The sequence below is a fragment of the Acanthisitta chloris genome, unplaced genomic scaffold, assembly GCF_000695815.1.
Source record: "Acanthisitta chloris isolate BGI_N310 unplaced genomic scaffold, ASM69581v1 scaffold23470, whole genome shotgun sequence".
NCBI lineage: Eukaryota > Metazoa > Chordata > Aves > Passeriformes > Acanthisittidae > Acanthisitta > Acanthisitta chloris.
This window is the reverse complement of record NW_008653658.1, coordinates 43,319-61,611: the sequence shown is the minus strand read 5'-3', so window position 1 is coordinate 61,611 and position 18,293 is coordinate 43,319. Positions and strand designations below refer to the sequence as shown.

At 36.8% G+C, this 18,293-nt stretch overlaps 1 protein-coding gene across 1 annotated transcript; it reads left to right on the top strand.

Moving 5' to 3' along the window:
* Window positions 1-307: 307 nt before the first annotated feature.
* On the top strand, window positions 308-17,371 carry HECTD2 (HECT domain containing E3 ubiquitin protein ligase 2; the record flags this gene model as incomplete). Its single annotated transcript, XM_009082029.1, has 13 exons — window positions 308-431; window positions 1,304-1,306; window positions 2,726-2,822; window positions 3,685-3,792; window positions 5,760-5,892; window positions 9,049-9,137; window positions 10,171-10,329; window positions 10,777-10,851; window positions 11,830-11,917; window positions 12,169-12,275; window positions 13,847-13,962; window positions 14,560-14,703; window positions 17,056-17,371. Coding segments are annotated over 13 exons (1,364 nt in total), but the record flags the coding sequence as incomplete, so codon positions are not given.
* Window positions 17,372-18,293: the final 922 nt, after the last annotated feature.

Sequence of the window (18,293 nt, the reverse complement as noted above, 5' to 3'; positions counted from 1 at the left end):
TAGCATCCTTTATCCATGAAACCATAATTTAGTCTATGTCAGTCAGTGAGATAGAGTCATGTTGAGGTTTCCTTATCATAAATGGGCTGAACTAGAGATTTAGCATTTTCTACAGCAATTAATGTGATGTCATATGGTGCTATGTTATAGCTGTAATTCTGTAGCTAAGACTGAGACAATGTTATTAGTTTATTAGTATTATTTTAGACTTGGCTTAAAGTTTCTGAGGTCACTGGTGCTCACAATGCCAAGAAACAAGATATAATACTGAATCCAGGCATAAAAGACTCTTGTGTTTTCTTTGCAGATGCTGCAAATAGTCTTATCAGTCCTCCTATTATTTCATATACGGATTTCTATAATTCTACACTTGATCATATTGATCTTATGGAAGAATATCATAACTGGCAATGCTATGGGAATTCTCACAGGTAAGAGGAATAACTGATGGTTCTTGTTAAGAACTGAATTTCAAAGCACCATATTTATGCTATGTCTATCTAGACTATATATACTGTAGATGCATAGTGTATATATGTATATATGGTATACTTACCCTTTATGGGTATATATAGCCACATTAAACACTGCATTTTATTGGACAAACATAGTATTGTTATGTATTGTTATATTTGCTATTGCTTGGATGCAGTAAATCTGGAATAAATCTCATTCTGTCTTTGCAAACTGGAGAAAATATGTAAAATACAGATGATTATAATCTCAGTTTATTAACTATTGCCACAGACTTCTAATTGTGTCTTCCTACAAACATATTTTAGCCTCCAATACATTCATAGGCAGTGGTGGTGTGTACATACCACTTAATGCTGAATATGTATCGAATTACAAGTGTATATGTGTTTCCAATCATGTTTGTCCCAGTGAAATCAATTGTACTATTTCTTTTGTTTGAAAATAAACACATAAGTTAAATCTTTAGACTCAAAGCTTGCAAAGATATTTCTCTTCTTGCAAGAGGCAGCCAGCAGTATGATTTAGAAACATCTAGAGAAACAGACATTTCATCTTTTTGCTAAAGTCTAAAAATCTTAGTAACATTTTCTTAGTAAAAATGGGGTTTTGCATAGCTGTATTTTTTCAGCATATCACTGTGTATCACTTAGTCTTTACAGCTTGAATCACAAGATCAATTAAAATTTCCCCATACCTCAGGACTTTTCAGTAGGCTAATTTAAGACATCACCCACCTAAATGGAGCTTTTTGTTTATTGTGTGCAATTTTCCTTGCCTTTAGCAGCAGTTGGGAAAACCTTGGAGACCATAATTTGCTCCTCCAAAGCAGGTGTTTCAGGCTAGGCTTCTGTCTGATACCTGGTATTCTGCTTGGGAAAGAAGGAAAAAACCAAACAAACACACTAAAAAAACCCCACACCAAAAAAAACCAATCAAATAACCGCAAAAATACCCCAAACCCCATGACACATGATAGCAAAAAATGCACAGTAGACTTTTCATAGTCTCAGTCAAAGCATTGGAATCCGAATACTACTGAGCTCCAATCTTTTTCTTTTTTTTTCCCCCATTGGCACCATCTGGCTGTTTTGGCACCTACATCCAATCTTATGAAAGGGCTGCAAGATTTCCAGCTGTTCCAGTTCTTTCAGTTAGCTGGGACACTGGGAATTCAATATATGTCAAAACAGTGTTTGCTTGATACATAATTGTTGGAGTAGCTGAAGTGCAGACTTAGCTGTATTATTCTGAATGTAAATGTAATTCTGTTAATTTGTTAGAACCACACTTTTTTTCCCCAGTTTTACATCTTTTAACTCTGAGTTGCTCCACTTAAAACTAAAAAAAAAACAACCCCAAGCAACCTGACATCAAAGAATCACAGTCAGGAGTATATGCTTAGAACTAAGAAAGCCAGCAGGAGCAGCTCCAGGTGTACTTTCCATATGGAATATTTTGAAATATATAATTCTATATATATTCTATATTCTAAGTCAACATGGTTTGGTAAAAAAACACTTTGGGTTAGGATTTGGTGGAGGTCAGGTGTGCTCTGGGTGTTTCGATATGAACTGCTGCTAGGTGATGCATGAGCTAAATCAACAAAAATACTTACCAAAATAACCAGTAATAATAAGTTTAAAAAATCTTTTACTTTGATGAGTTCTGAAGTTTTACAAAATAATCATCCTTTGATTGCGGTGGAATGTGGCTGTGACCTGATATTTCAGAAGTCCTAAACACTTACAACCCCAGGTTAAATCTGAAGGGCTTGTGGAAAATCTGCTCCATTGAAAATCAGTTCTGCAGCAAATAAGCCAAAAATAAACCAGAAATATTTCTACTGTGTACCTGAGAATGCTGCAGTGAGATAGATGTTTTTATTGTATTTAATTAGAAGACAGTATTGTTTTCCCTAATTCAATGTAGTAATTAAAGCAGATTCAAAGCAGGTGGTGACTGGTTTTGTTAGGTCTGTTGATGCTAATAGTAAACAAAAAAAAGAGATGTATTTGAGGATAAGTATTGTTACTAGTCACAGTTTCTAGTAGTATTTGCAAATAAGAGGTTGTTCTACTGAACTGAGTATCTGTATACAACACAGAAAACCCAGCAGTGCTTTGCAAATTGCTATCAGTGGAGGAAATGTTTTTACTGAATGCTACAATTCACTCCTGTATTCTTAAAAAGAGAAAATAATATGCTAGACGATTAAAAGGAAATATTTTGTCTTCTTTTTTCTTGTTAGGTTTTCTTTTTGTCAATACCCATTTATTATTTCTATAGCAGCAAAAAAGGTTATTATTCAAAGGGACTCAGAGCAACAGATGATAAGTATTGCACGGGTAAGTCACTCAGTGATAAATGTTTGTGTCTCATCCATCAGTGTCTTAAAAGCTTTTGTTAGATTGATATTACACACAGCCTGTCATTATAACTTCCAGTATTTCAGACTAGTCTGAAAAAGAGCTTGAGCCATTTTACTATGACTAGTCTATGAATGTCCATGCTGGACTCTCTCAGTATTTTTTATTATACTTCTATGTAGAAGTGTTGTGGAGAAAGAATTACAGTAATTTACTATTTTTTTCCCATTTTGAGAAACCAGCATAATGTGTTAGCATGTTAAATTAACAAGCTAATTAAGGAAGAAAAATTCCATGAGTATTTTGGACTGTTTCCTATTTTACTCTATGACGGTGTGTTGTCGTGAAAGACCAAGACTGAGCTGGTTACTTTCCAGCGATGGAAGAGGTACTGCTGGGCAGCCTGTTCTGTTTTGGAAGCAGCATTGCCTGCCTCCTTCAGTGGGAACTTCCTACAGGTGCTGGGTGATACTGCTTTCCTCGGTGCTCTATGGCAGCAGCACCACCAATCCATTCCTGCCTTGCTGGATGTGCCTCGTGAGTGGTCAAGTAAGGCACAAGCCAGTTTCCAGAATATTGTGGGTATATTTTTAGCAATTTGGGAAGTTGAAAAAGCTGCTACACAATTGCCACCTTCTTGTTAAGGCTCCTGATAAGTTGGTTCAAGTACAGTGTAAATGCTGTCTGCAGCAGCAAAGAAATTACATCTCTTGGAAGATGCTGAGACAGCTCTCAAGTCTGGGTAATGTCTTTAATGCAAGATACCGAGAACTTTTTACATTTAACAAGTGTGGCACTTGGTTTCTTTAATGAAGGTACTGTATGTTTCTTACTCAAATAGCAAAGCCTCGTGGATAAAGTCTCTCGCAGACAGAAGCCTGACATGAATATGTTGTTCCTGAACGTGAAAGTGAGAAGGACACACCTCGTTAGTGACTCGCTTGATGAGGTAAAAAAAAAAAGTCATTAAACAGCGTGTTGCTGCAGAAATAGCTATTGAACTTAGAATTCAGTTTGATAAGTCATATTTATATCTTTGTTCACTAAGAGATTGGGAATATAACTGCGTAATACTGAATAAAAAGAACTGAATTGCAACCACAACTGCAGTGCTGCAGAATAGATTGGGTTAGACACTCTGAAATTCATTTTCTCTGCTCATACTGCTCCAAAGCTGAGCCCATAATAAACATACATGTTTGCACAGGGTTTGTATTTGTGTTTGCAGTCTTTGTTTAAAAATACAGTGCATAATTATCAGGTTAAGCAGGACTTGAGCCCATGATAGGAGCTTGAATACTAAGTGACTAATCACTAATGAGTTTGTTCTGTTCCAGCTCTTGGAATGTTTTTATTCTTTCCCTTCAGAAATTCCTATAAGAATTACTTTGGGCTTTTATTTCTTAAATTCTTACCTTGATTTTAACTAATTCCTCATGTTCTTGAATGTACTTTTTCCTTTTTTAGACATTAAACAGATGTATCCACTAAAGTAAGCAACTCTTTTCAGTATCCACTGAACCTTGCAAATTAACATTAGTTAATGAAATCTAGTTCTCTGCTCTTTCTCAACATTGAGATCAGCCTGATGATATTGAAAAATAAGTCCAGGTAGTGAAAACAAGACAAAACTTTCTGATTACTCATGTCAGAAAACATAAGTTTAAACTTTATTTTCCCAGATCAAAGCCTGACTAATTTGTCCTTTTCGCCTAAGACAGAAGAAATGGGAGTGGTAACATTGCTATCTCTCAGGCATTGCAGGGTGTTTTTTTACCACACTGAAATAGCTAAGAGCAACTTCAAAGCTTCTGATAGTCAAAATATTCTATTTATTTCTGATGTTTTCTTCTGCCCATCTCAGGGATGAGTAAGAATGTATTATACTATCCATATTCTCAAGAATGTGGGGAATAGCAGGTGGAGGGAGAAGATGTTTTATTTCTGTTTGAGATTTTAAAACATAATTTGCAAAGTAAAACCACTTCAGGTAATAAATAGTTTGTTTCAAATAACACAAATGCCTAGAGTTATAAAATTTGTGCAATAGGAATTTACTTAGACAGCTAACAACATGAGAATTACTTTGTCATGTGCACCTTCCTGACTGGTTTAAACACTTCCTCTGGACCTGACCAGTAATCAATGATTTAAAGAAAAATTGTATAGTGACTCATTCTGAAACACCACTGCTAATTATGAAAGTCTGTTATCTAATTCTTTGCAGGTTGTTTTGCATACCTAAATGAAATGCTGTCTCTTAGGACAGAGCAATGAAAAGAGCTTGTTGCCATTGCCTAAAAACAGTTTGAAAAAGCAGCTGATACTTGCTGGCAGTATCTTATGCTGAACTGAATGGTGTCCAAATATTGAAAGTTTTAGCTTACCTCCTTATTCCTAAATATTTCCAAAGGATATCTAATTGTTTGTTTAATTTGTCATTTTTTCCTGGTAGAATGTCATATGTAAAAGGTGGAACATTTTATAGGTCAGAAATATTCCAGACAGACTCAATTCATTGTATCCAGTGGTCTATTAAGTCTGTTTGCACACCACCTCACTGCTTTTCAAGCCCCAAGAGTGACACCATGTGCAAAGTAGTTGAGGATGTCAAGTAGTCATGTCTTGCTTCTGCAATTCAATCATTGTTTTAATATAGTTTTGACCTATTAGGAGAAAATTATTCAGATTATTAGCTTAAACAAAGCAAATTAGTTTAAACAAGCATCCTGTGCTCTAGGATGGCCTTGCTTGAGTAGGGAGGTTGGACCAGATGAGCCATTGTGGTCCCTTCCAACCTAACTGATTCTGTGATTCTGTGAAAGGCAGTAGAGAGAGAGATGTCTTCTCTATGGTTAGAGGTAGTAATAATATGTTAAATCTCCTTTTTCTTTTTCCCTGTCTATTTTGCAATAGCTAGCAAGGAAGAGGGCAGAGCTGAAAAAGAAGCTGAAAGTCACATTTGTAGGGGAGGCTGGTCTTGATATGGGTGGCCTGACAAAAGAATGGTTTCTTCTTCTGATTCGCCAGATTTTTCACCCAGATTATGGTGAGTCCTCATAAAAGTAGAATGTGAGAATTTGTTTGGACTCTATGTAAGCTCGGCTCAGCAATAATGAAAATGTCTTTGTATAATACACACTGTTTTCAGCACAAATCCAAAACACAGCCTTGTGCTAGCTACAACGAAGGAAGTTAACTCTATCTCAGCCAAACCCAACACAATGGTTTAGCAAAGATTCAAGTGGAGATAAGGCCAAATGTATTGGTTTATCATCTACCATCCTTGACATTTTCTTCTCCTGCTGCATTTTCTCTTTTATACACTGCCCTTGGGAGTCTTCATATTGCTAGTTTAGGATGATTTCCTGGGTTGTTTTTTTTTAAATAGCTATTGTTGGATGGTGTTACTGTGCTCAGTTCTAGCAAACTGCAGACTTTGGCCTCCCATGTATCAATGGTTTCCGTTGGCACTGAGAGCTGCACGGAGACTGTCTGCAAGTTGTAGCACTATTTCTGTGATTAAGATAGGTAGAGGTTAGTTCTTACTTGAATCTTTGTCATCATATATTCTGTTTGTAGTACCTGTGTTCTGTATTTTTAAAGTGATCTGAGATAATCTCAGGAAAGAAAGGTGCTTCAGTCAGATGCAGAGACAGTGTAGGCAGGTGTGAGCCTGAATGAAATAGCCTGCCTTGCTGTTACCAGGACCTGGGAGCCCACAATGATATTTGCATGCCCAAGGGTAAAAAAAAAAAAAAAAGACTTTTGGAGTAAATAGGAGATTGTAAGATATGAAAGAGCAGTCAAAACCAAGCAGTTCAATCTACTTGTTTTATGCCGCTGTAGGTGGATCTGGGTGGGTTTTTCTCCTCACTCTAATTAATTGCTTAAATGAGTCAGCTTTCCTCAGCTGGGCACGGATATATTACTGATGATATAGTGGGTTGAAGTGTTTCCGGGCTGGCTTTTAAATTTAAAATATTGGTTTCCAGGGTCTTGAGCAGAACACCTCAACAGCAGAGTGGCAGGTTGATGGTTGAACTTGGTGATCTTAGAGGTCTCCTCCAACTTTGTGGATGCTGTGGTTCTAACACCTGATAGTCATTAGTAGAATGCAAGAGTTTGTCTATTTTTGCCTGAAAGTGTTCATGTCTCTTAAATGCATGATCCTTTGTTGTTTGTAGGACTCCTTCTAAAGGTACAGAATTTAAAGTTATAAATGTGTCCTCAAATCTTCTGAGATCATTATTTCCCTGTAGTCCTTATCTAGTAGAGAGGGGTCTGTGTGGAGACATGGCACTAGTTAAACAACCTTAATAGGAAACAATTTAACCTGGAGAAAGTGTTCTGTAAGTTTGACAGTTCTGTTAGTAAAAATGTGTTGTCAGCAGAGTTTGGTAACTGATGAGGTTGAAAACATTCAGAGTAATTTATTTCTTTTTCACCATTTCTGGCAAGCTTCCTTGTAAATTCTTTCATTGTTAGGACTATCAGCCAAGTGTGGGAGGAGTTCAGAAGTGTTCTTTTCCCTTGGAAAGGGCTGTATCCACTGCTCTCTTTAATGTTTAAGTTGCAAATAACATATGTGAGAAGCTTGGAAAGGAAAAGATCACTGTCACTGCCTTTCCAGGCCTCATTATTAGCTCAGCTGTCTGCCCTCCTCTCTGTTTTGCAATGCTTTCTTCATCTCGGTGTGGACAACTAATAAATGGGGTTTGAAATCTGTTTTGTTCCATCATCCCTGCCCTCTTTTAGTATGTGCACCTCGCTCTGCCTTCTGTGCAACCATTCTGTTGCTTCTGGTGAAGACACTGTGTAAACCTTTCATGATAAGCATCTTTTTGAGATAAAGTTCAAAAGAGAAAGTTAAATTCTTCAGGAGAGTAGGGGGGAAAATATGGAGGCAGATCTTTAGCTATAATTTATCATAAGAACTGGATGTCCCTGAGACAAGTTGGATTTTTGTTCTCTTTTTAATCAAAAGGAGTTTGATTTTTTCATTTAAAACTTATTTTTCACCAGCTTTTTCTTCAAACACAGATGCAGTGAGCCACTGCATGCAAGATGTTGTTAAAACTATTCAGTGCTTTGGTTTGTACAGACTGAAAACAATAGTAAACTGTTGGCCCATTAAATCTCAACAAATTAAAACCAACCATCACATTTTATCCAGTTTACTTCTGCATTGCTGAAGTCAATTTCACTGTCAGTGCATGCTTTACTAGGGTGTGGAGTGCTTCTCTGAGCAATACTTCCTAGGCATTTTAAAGCTGTTATCAGATTTCATTATGTAGGTTTTTACTTTCTATCACTCTTTGAAACAGAATGTTCCATATCTGATGCAAATAGCAGTCAAACTTGTCTGTAGTCATGATTTCAGTAGGCTCTAGCTTGTCATTTAGACCCATGAGTGGCTTTTTTAGGGTACATGTGCTTTGAGGTTTTTTTTATTTCTCTGATACAATCTTTTGACAGAAAATATGAAACATACACCTTTGCTGCTAGTCTGTGTATAACATAAACCTTTTACATCTTTCTGTTCTGAGAAGGTAAAACTTGTGGTATTTGTATCATGGCATTCGTGACAGCAGTTTTAGAGAGTGTCATCTGCTATTGACCTAGGAAGGAACAAATGGATTTACATTGCAGCAAGAAAATTTTTGGTTAGACAACTAACATTTCTGGCTGTACAGATGCTGAAGTACATTGAAGAAACAGATTGCACAGAGACAGTGCAGAATATCCATGACTGGAGGCCCTGAAGAACATGTTGCACCAGCACCTAACAGGGCTGGTGGGCTTGAGCCTGCTTCAGGCTTGGCCCTGCCCTTGGTGTCCTCCCCAAGCCCCTGCCATGGGTGGGAAGAGAGGGCTGAGAACAAGCATGGAGATAGGGGCACTCCAAGGAGCTCTTTTAAGGGTGTATGTGTGAGAAAGGTGAGGCTTTGTATGACTGTTTATTGAAGCTCAGGCTTTGTAAAGACCACCTTGCTGTTCTGCAGGCATGTTCACCTACCACGGCCCTGCCCTTGGTGTCCTCCCCAAGCCCCTGCCATGGGTGGGAAGAGAGGGCTGAGAACAAGCATGGAGATAGGGGCACTCCAAGGAGCTCTTTTAAGGGTGTATGTGTGAGAAAGGTGAGGCTTTGTATGACTGTTTATTGAAGCTCAGGCTTTGTAAAGACCACCTTGCTGTTCTGCAGGCATGTTCACCTACCACAAGGACTCTCACTTGGTTCAGCATAGCAGCTTTAAATGTGATAACTATTCAGAATTCCGGTTGGTTGGAGCTGTATCCTTTGTGTCTGCTAAGTGGTGCTGAATGAGGAGCTGTCAGTGGGATGGTATGGGGGTGAAATTGGCTAAAGCGCCTTTAGATGTTGGATGTACAAGTGTGTTCCATTTTAAAATGTATAAAGGGAATGTCATTCAAGCAAGTGAACTAAATTAGGAAGAAAATTATGGGGTGCGGGTACGTGGGACATTTTGCAGTCAGAAATACTAGAATCAAGGTTAAGCATGCAACTTCTTTTGTGTATAAGTTGTAATTTCTTATGTGCTTAAACCTCTGAGATTCCTTCAGTAAATATAAATGCATTAATACTTCATTGTTGATCAGCATGTGGCTTTTTGCCTGCTTTTATTACAAGATGGCAACCACATGCTATTTTGGGCATAAGTTTATTTTGTAGGTTTTCTGTTGTGCCCATTTATAAGTCCTCAGAAAAATGATTCATGACAATAGTTGCTTATTATTCCACTAAGATGAGATGATGGTGTCCCCATTTTACTGATTGCACTTGGGTCAGATGATGGTTATAGGTCTTTTCTAATGGAAATGTTCTGTTCTAGTGAATAGCTGAATTGTGAACTGGATTCTTCCTAATTTTTGTTGCAGTTTCAAATTATTTTCATGGGATGTATTAAATGTGCTAAGGGATGAGCTGTAGTTCCAGTGGAGGTTTGTCTTTATGCTTTTAGATTTATTTAAAAGGAACATTATTATATTGAGCTCTCACTAGAACTTTTGGATTGAAAATACATAACTACAGTTCTATTTTTTCTCATAACAATACTTTGGAACAATTTATTGTAGAAATGCTTGTATAGAATACTAGGATGAAGATTCTTAAGTGTGATTTCACTATCATCATTTTAACCACTATGTAATTGCATTGCAAAACTACAAAAAGAAAATCCATTTTCATTCCTTCTGGTTTTTGAGCATGAATTAGAGTAAGATCTTAGAATATTTTTTCCAAGTTACTAAATAATCATTATCATAAGGATGTGTTGGGTTTGCCCTTAACATTTGACATATATAGCTTATGGGACTTGCTGTATATAATAGCATCACCTTGGATATTCGTTTCCCACCTTGCTGTTACAAGAAATTGTTGAGTCCTCCCATTGTTCCTTGTGATCATAACACTCTTGTAGGCATCTGTGATGTCACATTAGATGACCTGTTTCAGATTATGCCTGTAAGTATTGCTTTTTTTTTTAAGAGGCTAAATTAGTGATTTAAAACCTGTCTTACTTATACTTGATGCTTGAGTTATAAACTGTTTCAAAATAGCTTTTTTTTCAGCGCAGGCTAATAAAATCTCCTGCTGCTGAAAACTGAACATCTCCATGTTTTCTAGCATAGCAGAATTTTTGTTGATATACTTGAAGTTAGAATACCAAAATCTGATATAAGCATTCTAGGCACATTTTCTGTAGTAAAAAGAAAACTGTAATGGCTTATACTGAAATAAAAATACACACATACATATTAATTAAGCTGTGAGTTTTTCTTTGTGAATGCATTTTAAATATACAGCTTTTTCCAAGAGACTTCCTGTATAAAATAATGCTTCTGGCACATTCTTGTGAAGAGCATCACTTAGTTTTGTAGATTTACTAAAGAGTTTTTACTCATGTTGTAGGAATTGGCCCATGGACTAAGTGAACTTCTTTCCTACGAAGGCAATGTTGAAGAGGATTTTTACTCAACCTTTCAGGTCATTAAATACACAACTATAAGTGATTCTCAGTTCTGTAATTTTTACCAGTGCCAAAATGGCAGTGAAGTGGCCTGATAGTGTGTGATTGCTGATTGTTTGGGGGCATGAAAGCTTGCTTCAAGGCCAGTCCTCTCCTGGGGCCTCTGTCCATACAGAGGTTGGCTTCATGATGAGGCTTTAAGCTGTGGGTGTAGGAGAACCCAAGTGCTGACAGCTGGGGTTGCACAGACAGAGCTGCTCATGCATTTCCAGCTCTTGGCTTGCTTTGACCATCACCTTGGAATCAGGGACCCGGTGTGTGGAATTCATCTGACTGCAAGACAATCTCTTTTCTGTCTAACCCAGAAACTAGTCAAGGCTTACTTTGGTTATTTTATACCCTTTAACCAGGAAATCTCACTTGAGCAATAGTTTGTTCAAGTTCTGATAGTTTTACCTGACCTGCATGTCTGAACTGCCACTTCAGACATGAAAGTCTTCTTCATTTATTCATTATGTTATAACATACACTAGTTAATAAAATTTCATGCTGGTTCATGGATGTGTATTGGACTAGTATTGACCTTTTTTCCTCTGCTTTGAATTACATTATTGTCAGACCATATAAGACTTTTTGTAAAGCAGGTACTTTCTAGTTCCTAGGTGAGCTACAGCAGAACAAATACCTTCGTAACTGTATTTGCTGCTCCTAGATTGTTCTTTTGTATGAAAAACTCTGTGCCTCCAGAGCCTGCAGGTCAGTTTGACATGCCACTGTGTAACAGGGTCAGTTTTTCTACTCTGAATACCAATTTCTTGAGCAATTTGTTGAAAATTGTAATATTTGACTTCTAAAAACTCCACAAGCCTCAGAATTACAGCATGTGCTAAAGACAGAGACGAGGGAAATACATGATATAAGAAATACAAGCTTTGTAATTTGTGAGTATCTGAATATATTTTCCAGTACTGACCTTGACTCCTTTATTTCTCCAGGTTTTTCAGGAAGAATTTGGTGTTATAAAATCTTACAACTTAAAGCCAAATGGAGATAAAATTCCAGTCACAAATCAGAATAGGAAAGGTACTTCAATACATATTAACTACACATATTTTAAGTTTGTCCTTTTTTTTTTTCTTCCTGTAAGCTAAGGCTTTTGTTAACAAAGTGTGAAAATTAAATGACTGTGATCCTTTCTGGTATGCCTAGCAATTTAATGGTGTCCAAAATGAAATGCATTATTTTTTCTTAATTCACTGCAATTTGAAAGTGCATAACAAATGATTGATTAAAATTACTATGATGCAACAAAATAAAATGTTTTTCTTTTTTAGAGTATGTGCAGCTCTATGTTGATTTTCTTCTCAACAAATCAATCTACAAACAATTTGCAGCTTTCTATTATGGATTTCATAGTGTCTGTGCTTCATATGCCTTACTGGTAAGAATAAAGTGAAACAACACTTCTGTTTCAAGTATTTGACAATGACTTATCTAAATTAAACAAATTGTGCTGGATGATTTTAAGATTTGTAAAGAATCTTGATTTAATCAATACACTTGATTAATCCAACCTAAGCAGGAAAAATGAAGCAGGTAATCAACTGTTCTCTGTAGTGTTCCATTGAAAACACATAAATAAAACTCCACAAGTTGGGTTTATCACTATGCACTCACAGACACTTCATGGGCTCTTGTATGGATGTTTCCAAGGTTTCTCTGTATTCCCTACAGTTATGAACTGCAGAGCAACTATGTCTGTGTACTCTTGAGTGAGTCCTCTGAAAGCATCTATTACTTTTTCCAGGAAGAACACTCAGTGAGGTTGAGATTGAACATTCTTCTCTTTTCAGTCCTGTTTGGCCATTGGAGTGACTTCTATAATTTACATCATCCCTTCCGCACTGAGAAAGAAGAGGCAATTACAATGTGCATGAGATTTTCTCAATTCCTGTCAAATTAGAGAACTCTGACATGCTTGTAAGCAAGGCAAGATGTGGCTAATTGCAGGGAAGGAGAATGAGAATCCATTGAAATGCCATGACGTATTTCCGTGCAATTTTCCAATGTTGTAGTAAAAGAATAAGCAGGTTCTGCGGGTGTAAGTTTAGTGGGTGTTAAACAGGGTTTATTGTTAGGTGTATTTGCTTAGTGTGCTTAGTAGCACTAGTGTGCTTAGTATTGCTTATGTGCTTAGTAGTGCACAACTAAGAGTCAAGTTCTGTCAGCCACTGCTGCTCAGCTGCCTACACTGGGACTTGTCAGTGTAAATGAAATGGAAGTTGTGTCCAAAACTGACATCCTCAGAATTCCATGTGTACAAACTTAGTTTTCTTTCCGACCCATTTGTAATCAAATCAGATGACAGGCAAGTCAACGTAATAAGTGTAAGCCTGGAGGAGACTGCATGGAGACCTCATAGCAGCTTTTCAATATCTGAAGGGGCTACAAGGGAGCCGGAGAGGAACTCTTTATTAGGAACTGCAATGATGGGACAAGGGGTAATGGATTCAAACTGAAGGAGAGGAAGTTTAGGCTAGATATTAGAAAAAGTTTTTTACTCTAGGGGTGGTGAGATATTGGAACAGGTTGCCCAGGGGAGTGGTGGCTGCCTTGACTTTGGTGATGTTCAAGACCAGGCTGGATGAGGCAACCTGATCTAGTGAGGAGCTGTCCCTGCCCATGGCAGGAGATTGGGACTAGATGGTCTGTAAGGTCCATTCCAACCCTTAAATTCTATGATTCGATGAAGGATGAAGAAGGGAGGACAAAAGAAATATGCTAAAATACTGTGTTATCCTGTAATTTGCTTTTTACTATATACAGTAGCAAAAGAATCTTCAGATGGTGAGGGTTAATTTTTTTTAAATCTGTATGTGCCTGAGTTAGAGACTTACACTGAATGATATTCTCTTGACTTTTCTATAATGACAAAATAAAAATTTAATCTAGTAGGATAATTTCTTACCTCTTTTTTATAAAAATACATATTTTATCCTTGATTTCTGGCAGCTACTTCGTCCAGAAGAGGTTGAAATTCTTGTCTGTGGCAGCCCTGAACTGGATATGTCTGCATTACAGCGAAGTACCCAATACGAGGGCTACCAAAAAACTGATCTCACTATACGGTAGGCTTGGGGGGCTTTTGTTCTAATTACTGAGTTGAAAAACATCATAGAATGTGAGAGTTTTGCCCATAATATCTTCAAGGATAAAGTGAGAATGATTGGAGTTTTAGAAACCTATTTCTAAAGAAGACAAAGATGTTATTAAATCACTGTAAGTAGGAAGAGTTGGATCCTTACTGGTATGTGTTGCTGAGTATCCTTAAAAGGTTATGACCAGGTTGAAGTGGAGATACTTTAAAAAGTACAGCTTCAAATCCTGCATAGGAAATCTGAGTCCTTATTTTCCCCCAGTTCTCTTTGATGCTAAAGATGTTTATATAAGTGAGTCGAAGGGATTTATAGTTTTATAGAAAAGTGGGTTGGGGCATCATTTGGCAAGACCTCATCCCAAAATTAATAAAACATTGTACTTGTCAATTCTTTAAGAATTTAACCTTGTAAATTGAGATACTACTGATTTCCTATATATTACGCTAATTACATTCTCAGTAAGTGACATTCATCATGTAGTACTTGTGTTTGTTTTATTATCTCCATACTGCTTTGTCATGATATTGCATCTTGCACCATTTTCTTCTCCCTCTGCCCTGAACATAGATACTTCTGGGATGTAGTACTTGGATTTTCTCTTGATCTTCAAAAGAAGCTGCTACATTTTGCTACAGGAAGCGATAGAGTACCTGTGGGAGGAATGGCTGACTTGAATTTCAAGATTTCAAAGAGTGAAACATCCACTAATTGGTAAGTTGTGTCTTGGATTTTTTAAATTTTTTCCTTAAATTGTTTCCCAAGAGCCATTATTGCTCTTGAATATCTTTTTAAAGAAGAGCAAACTAATGTACAAGGAGAAAACTGCATGGACTCCTTTAGTTTCTCTTCAAAATGTTATACTCATTTATTGACTGCATAAATTTTGCAGGTGTCATCTAGTATAAAACTGTTTCTCCAGTCAATGCTTGCATTTAAGGCCACTAATTCTTTATGTATAGAGATTCCTTACATGTTTTCAATTCAAATGAGTTATTAATTTAATTATTCCTAACATGACAGCTGAACTAATGGAAATGTACCTTGAATCACCATGAATTTTTCTGAATTCTCTGAGTTTGATGGCATTATTTATAGCATCCCCTGCAGCTTCAGAAAATGCTTGCATTCTCTCTTGGTGGTGTACCTAAGACTTTTAAGATGTATGGCTGTGAAGATGCAGCATTCCTTTAGGGCCTCCAGTGTATGGCTGATACAGAAGTTGCTCAGGCGATACAGCCACAAAGCACCTTTGCAATTTCATGGTGAATATTAACTTGTTCATGCCAAGTTCTTATGTTTCTGGTAGTAGTTTATTTTGCATTGGATTATTTGAAATTGGTTTTATTTGTATCGAATTCACTTGAGACCTGTATTGAATTTACTTGAGACATACTTTCCAGGTAGTATTTTACTTCTCAAGACTGGAGAAAGTCAGTTTAAATAATTTGGAAAGCTGTATAGAAAAACTTGCTGCTCTGAAACTCACTGCTAAGCTGTAATTACTGACATTACCTAGATTTCTCAAGCATTTAGGCTAATTGGAATACTTACACAGAACTATATTTTCCAAGTCAAAATTTTGTTGGGTTTTCAGTGGAGAGCTGAACTAAATGCATAAACAGAATAAACTTTGGTTTTGTCATTAAATTCAATTTATCTTATTACTGTGGTATTTCTAATGCTTTTTACAATGAGCTAATAACTGGTTCCAGTTAAAGGAACAGGAGGATCTGATGAAAAATGAAGAAAAATCAGTCAACATTGAATCTCTATTTATGTTCCTTCTCCTGCAAATTGTTCTTTTTCTTAAAAATGAGAAAATGTGTTTTGAAATAGTGTGCATTTTGAACTGATGTAGGTCTGTGTTTTGCAAGGTAATTGTTGCTGTCAGACTGCCTGTGCAGGGATGAATGTAGACATGTTGCTCACACAGTAGGATCAAAGAATATAATAGCAATAAGAATTGTCAGATTAATAGAAGTTTCTCAACTTCCCAGGTTCTGAAGCACATGGCTCTAGTCTGACTGACAGATCTTTGCTGATCATTGAAAGGGCAGGGAGGGGAAAGTAGCTTGGGTCTCCAGATCTGTAGAGTTCCACCCCCTTGCAAGAACATTTGCCAGTGATCAAAATGCTGCCATTCAATAGACTGAGGAATTCACTGAAAAGAGACTTAGAGATTTGAGTCCTACTAAAGTTTAATTTTTAAGTGTCCAAGTCTTAGAATTTTTTCAGTATGTTTTCCAAATGTCAGGTTGAGCTTCAGCTCATTATCCTTCTCCTGTTCTCACCAAGCAATCAGTTGTAAGACAAGTATATATCCTCAGTGCTGTCCTGTGTGTCACTTGAGAATGTCAAGGACAAGAAGATCCCATGGCTTATTACCTGTGGCTTATCGAACTAATCTATTCTAGAGAGAAGCAGAGTTTCCAGTGTTTCTGGAGTTTGTAGTCAGGCATTCCTCAGCAGTATCTGCAAGACATATATCCAAACTCTCTCAGAAGAAACTTGCAACTGAAAGTGTTGGCATGGCTAAGACCAAAATTTGTGACCTGTTGTTTTTCCAGCATTTCAGTCAGAGCTCCTCAGAGCTCCCCACTGGGGCATATGTCTGCAAGGATGTATTTTACCACGCTGAACTTCGAGTTCTGTATCCTCACAGACACATAACTGTGGTTCATCTAGGCATGTGTATACCTACTGCAGGACCCACCTTCCTTCCTCATGATGTGGATCTGATTATACCCAGATTCTGTATTTGGAGAAGTCATGTGGTACTTGGAGTTTCCAAAATCTAGAAGGAGATATTTCCAACCTAACATAATAATAAAGCTGGGGAGGGAGCTGCAGGCAATCAAGTTCCACCCAAGGTGCATATGACCAGCAGTGATGTTATTTGTTTTCAACAGAACTTGAACCAGCAGCATTAGGATAAATGTTCCTTTTACAGGCTTTCTTATTTAAGTAATATTTAACTGCAGATGTGTAGGCAGTTGGCAATGTTCTGCTTCTATTGCCTTATTATTAAATGTCATTTGTTGGGTATTATTTGCATTATTTTAGGTTACCTGTGGCCCATACCTGCTTCAACCAGCTTTGTCTCCCTCCTTACAAGAACAAGAAGGAACTGAAGCAAAAGCTGATCATTGGAATTTCAAATGCAGAGGGGTTTGGTCTAGAATAAAATTAAATACTCCAAGAACAGCATTTTTATGTAGCATTCACTCTCTTCTGATTGTGCCTTTAAGCTTTTCATTGTTCTGTCTCTTGATACTGTGCCAGTCTTATCTCACTTAGATTATTTTTTTTAATTAAATATGAGGTGTATGTTTTTTCCTGAATGGCAATACATTTACTGCTTGCTTTGTCACAGAAAGTAGCTTTCTTTGTACAAAAAGCTGGTCTGTTTGATAAACAAAACCCAACTAAGATAATTTTTAAGTTACAGTTTTTTCTTAATAGCACTTTATCATTAATCATAATTCCTTTACATCAAGGTACCCCACTGGGAGATAATACACAGAGTATTTCTTTATTAGCTAATCCCAGTGGTAGGATGTTTTCAAGTAACATTAACAATAAGAAAAAATAAAACATCAGCATGTAGCTATTTTTTTTCACAAAGGCAAATAGGAATTTTAGTCTTTATAAAATGTATGTAGTTTTATTATTCTGGTTTTCCTTCTTAGTGAAACCAGCTGTCTAAGAAGTATGTAAATAACTGCCTGTGAAGAAATGGGGTTTTGATAGTGCCATTTACTGCTAAAAAATTATTTTTTATGAATAAGAGGTTTTAGATGTTCTATATTCAGCTTTTACACTTGACTGTACAAGTGTGTTAAAAGGTATTTTTTCAGCTTGAGGGGGGATTCAAGTTCAGGCTACAGGTATTAAGGACCTTGTATGTTCATTCTTTACAGCAAACCAACCAGATCTACTGTAGCATTATAGCAAACAAAACTAGATATTTAGAATAAATACCACATATGGTGAAATGCTTTAGGAAAACAATTAACTCCACAACACATCGAAAACTGATATAGTATATCACGCTATCAATTTTTCAGCAACTTTGTCGAAAGTCTTAAGTAAGCTGTGACAAAAGTGACCACAGTAACATCTCAGAAGAATGTTGAAGCTCTCATTAACTCGCAGACCAGCATTTAAAGACTGTTTTGTGGTTTTCACGGCACAAACTACATGAGAGGAATTTTTGGTGTGTCTGCTCTGAGTTAGTAAATTAGGAGCTGGGAAAGAAATGGCTCTAAAATACGTAGTTATAAGTCTGGGTTTATTCACTA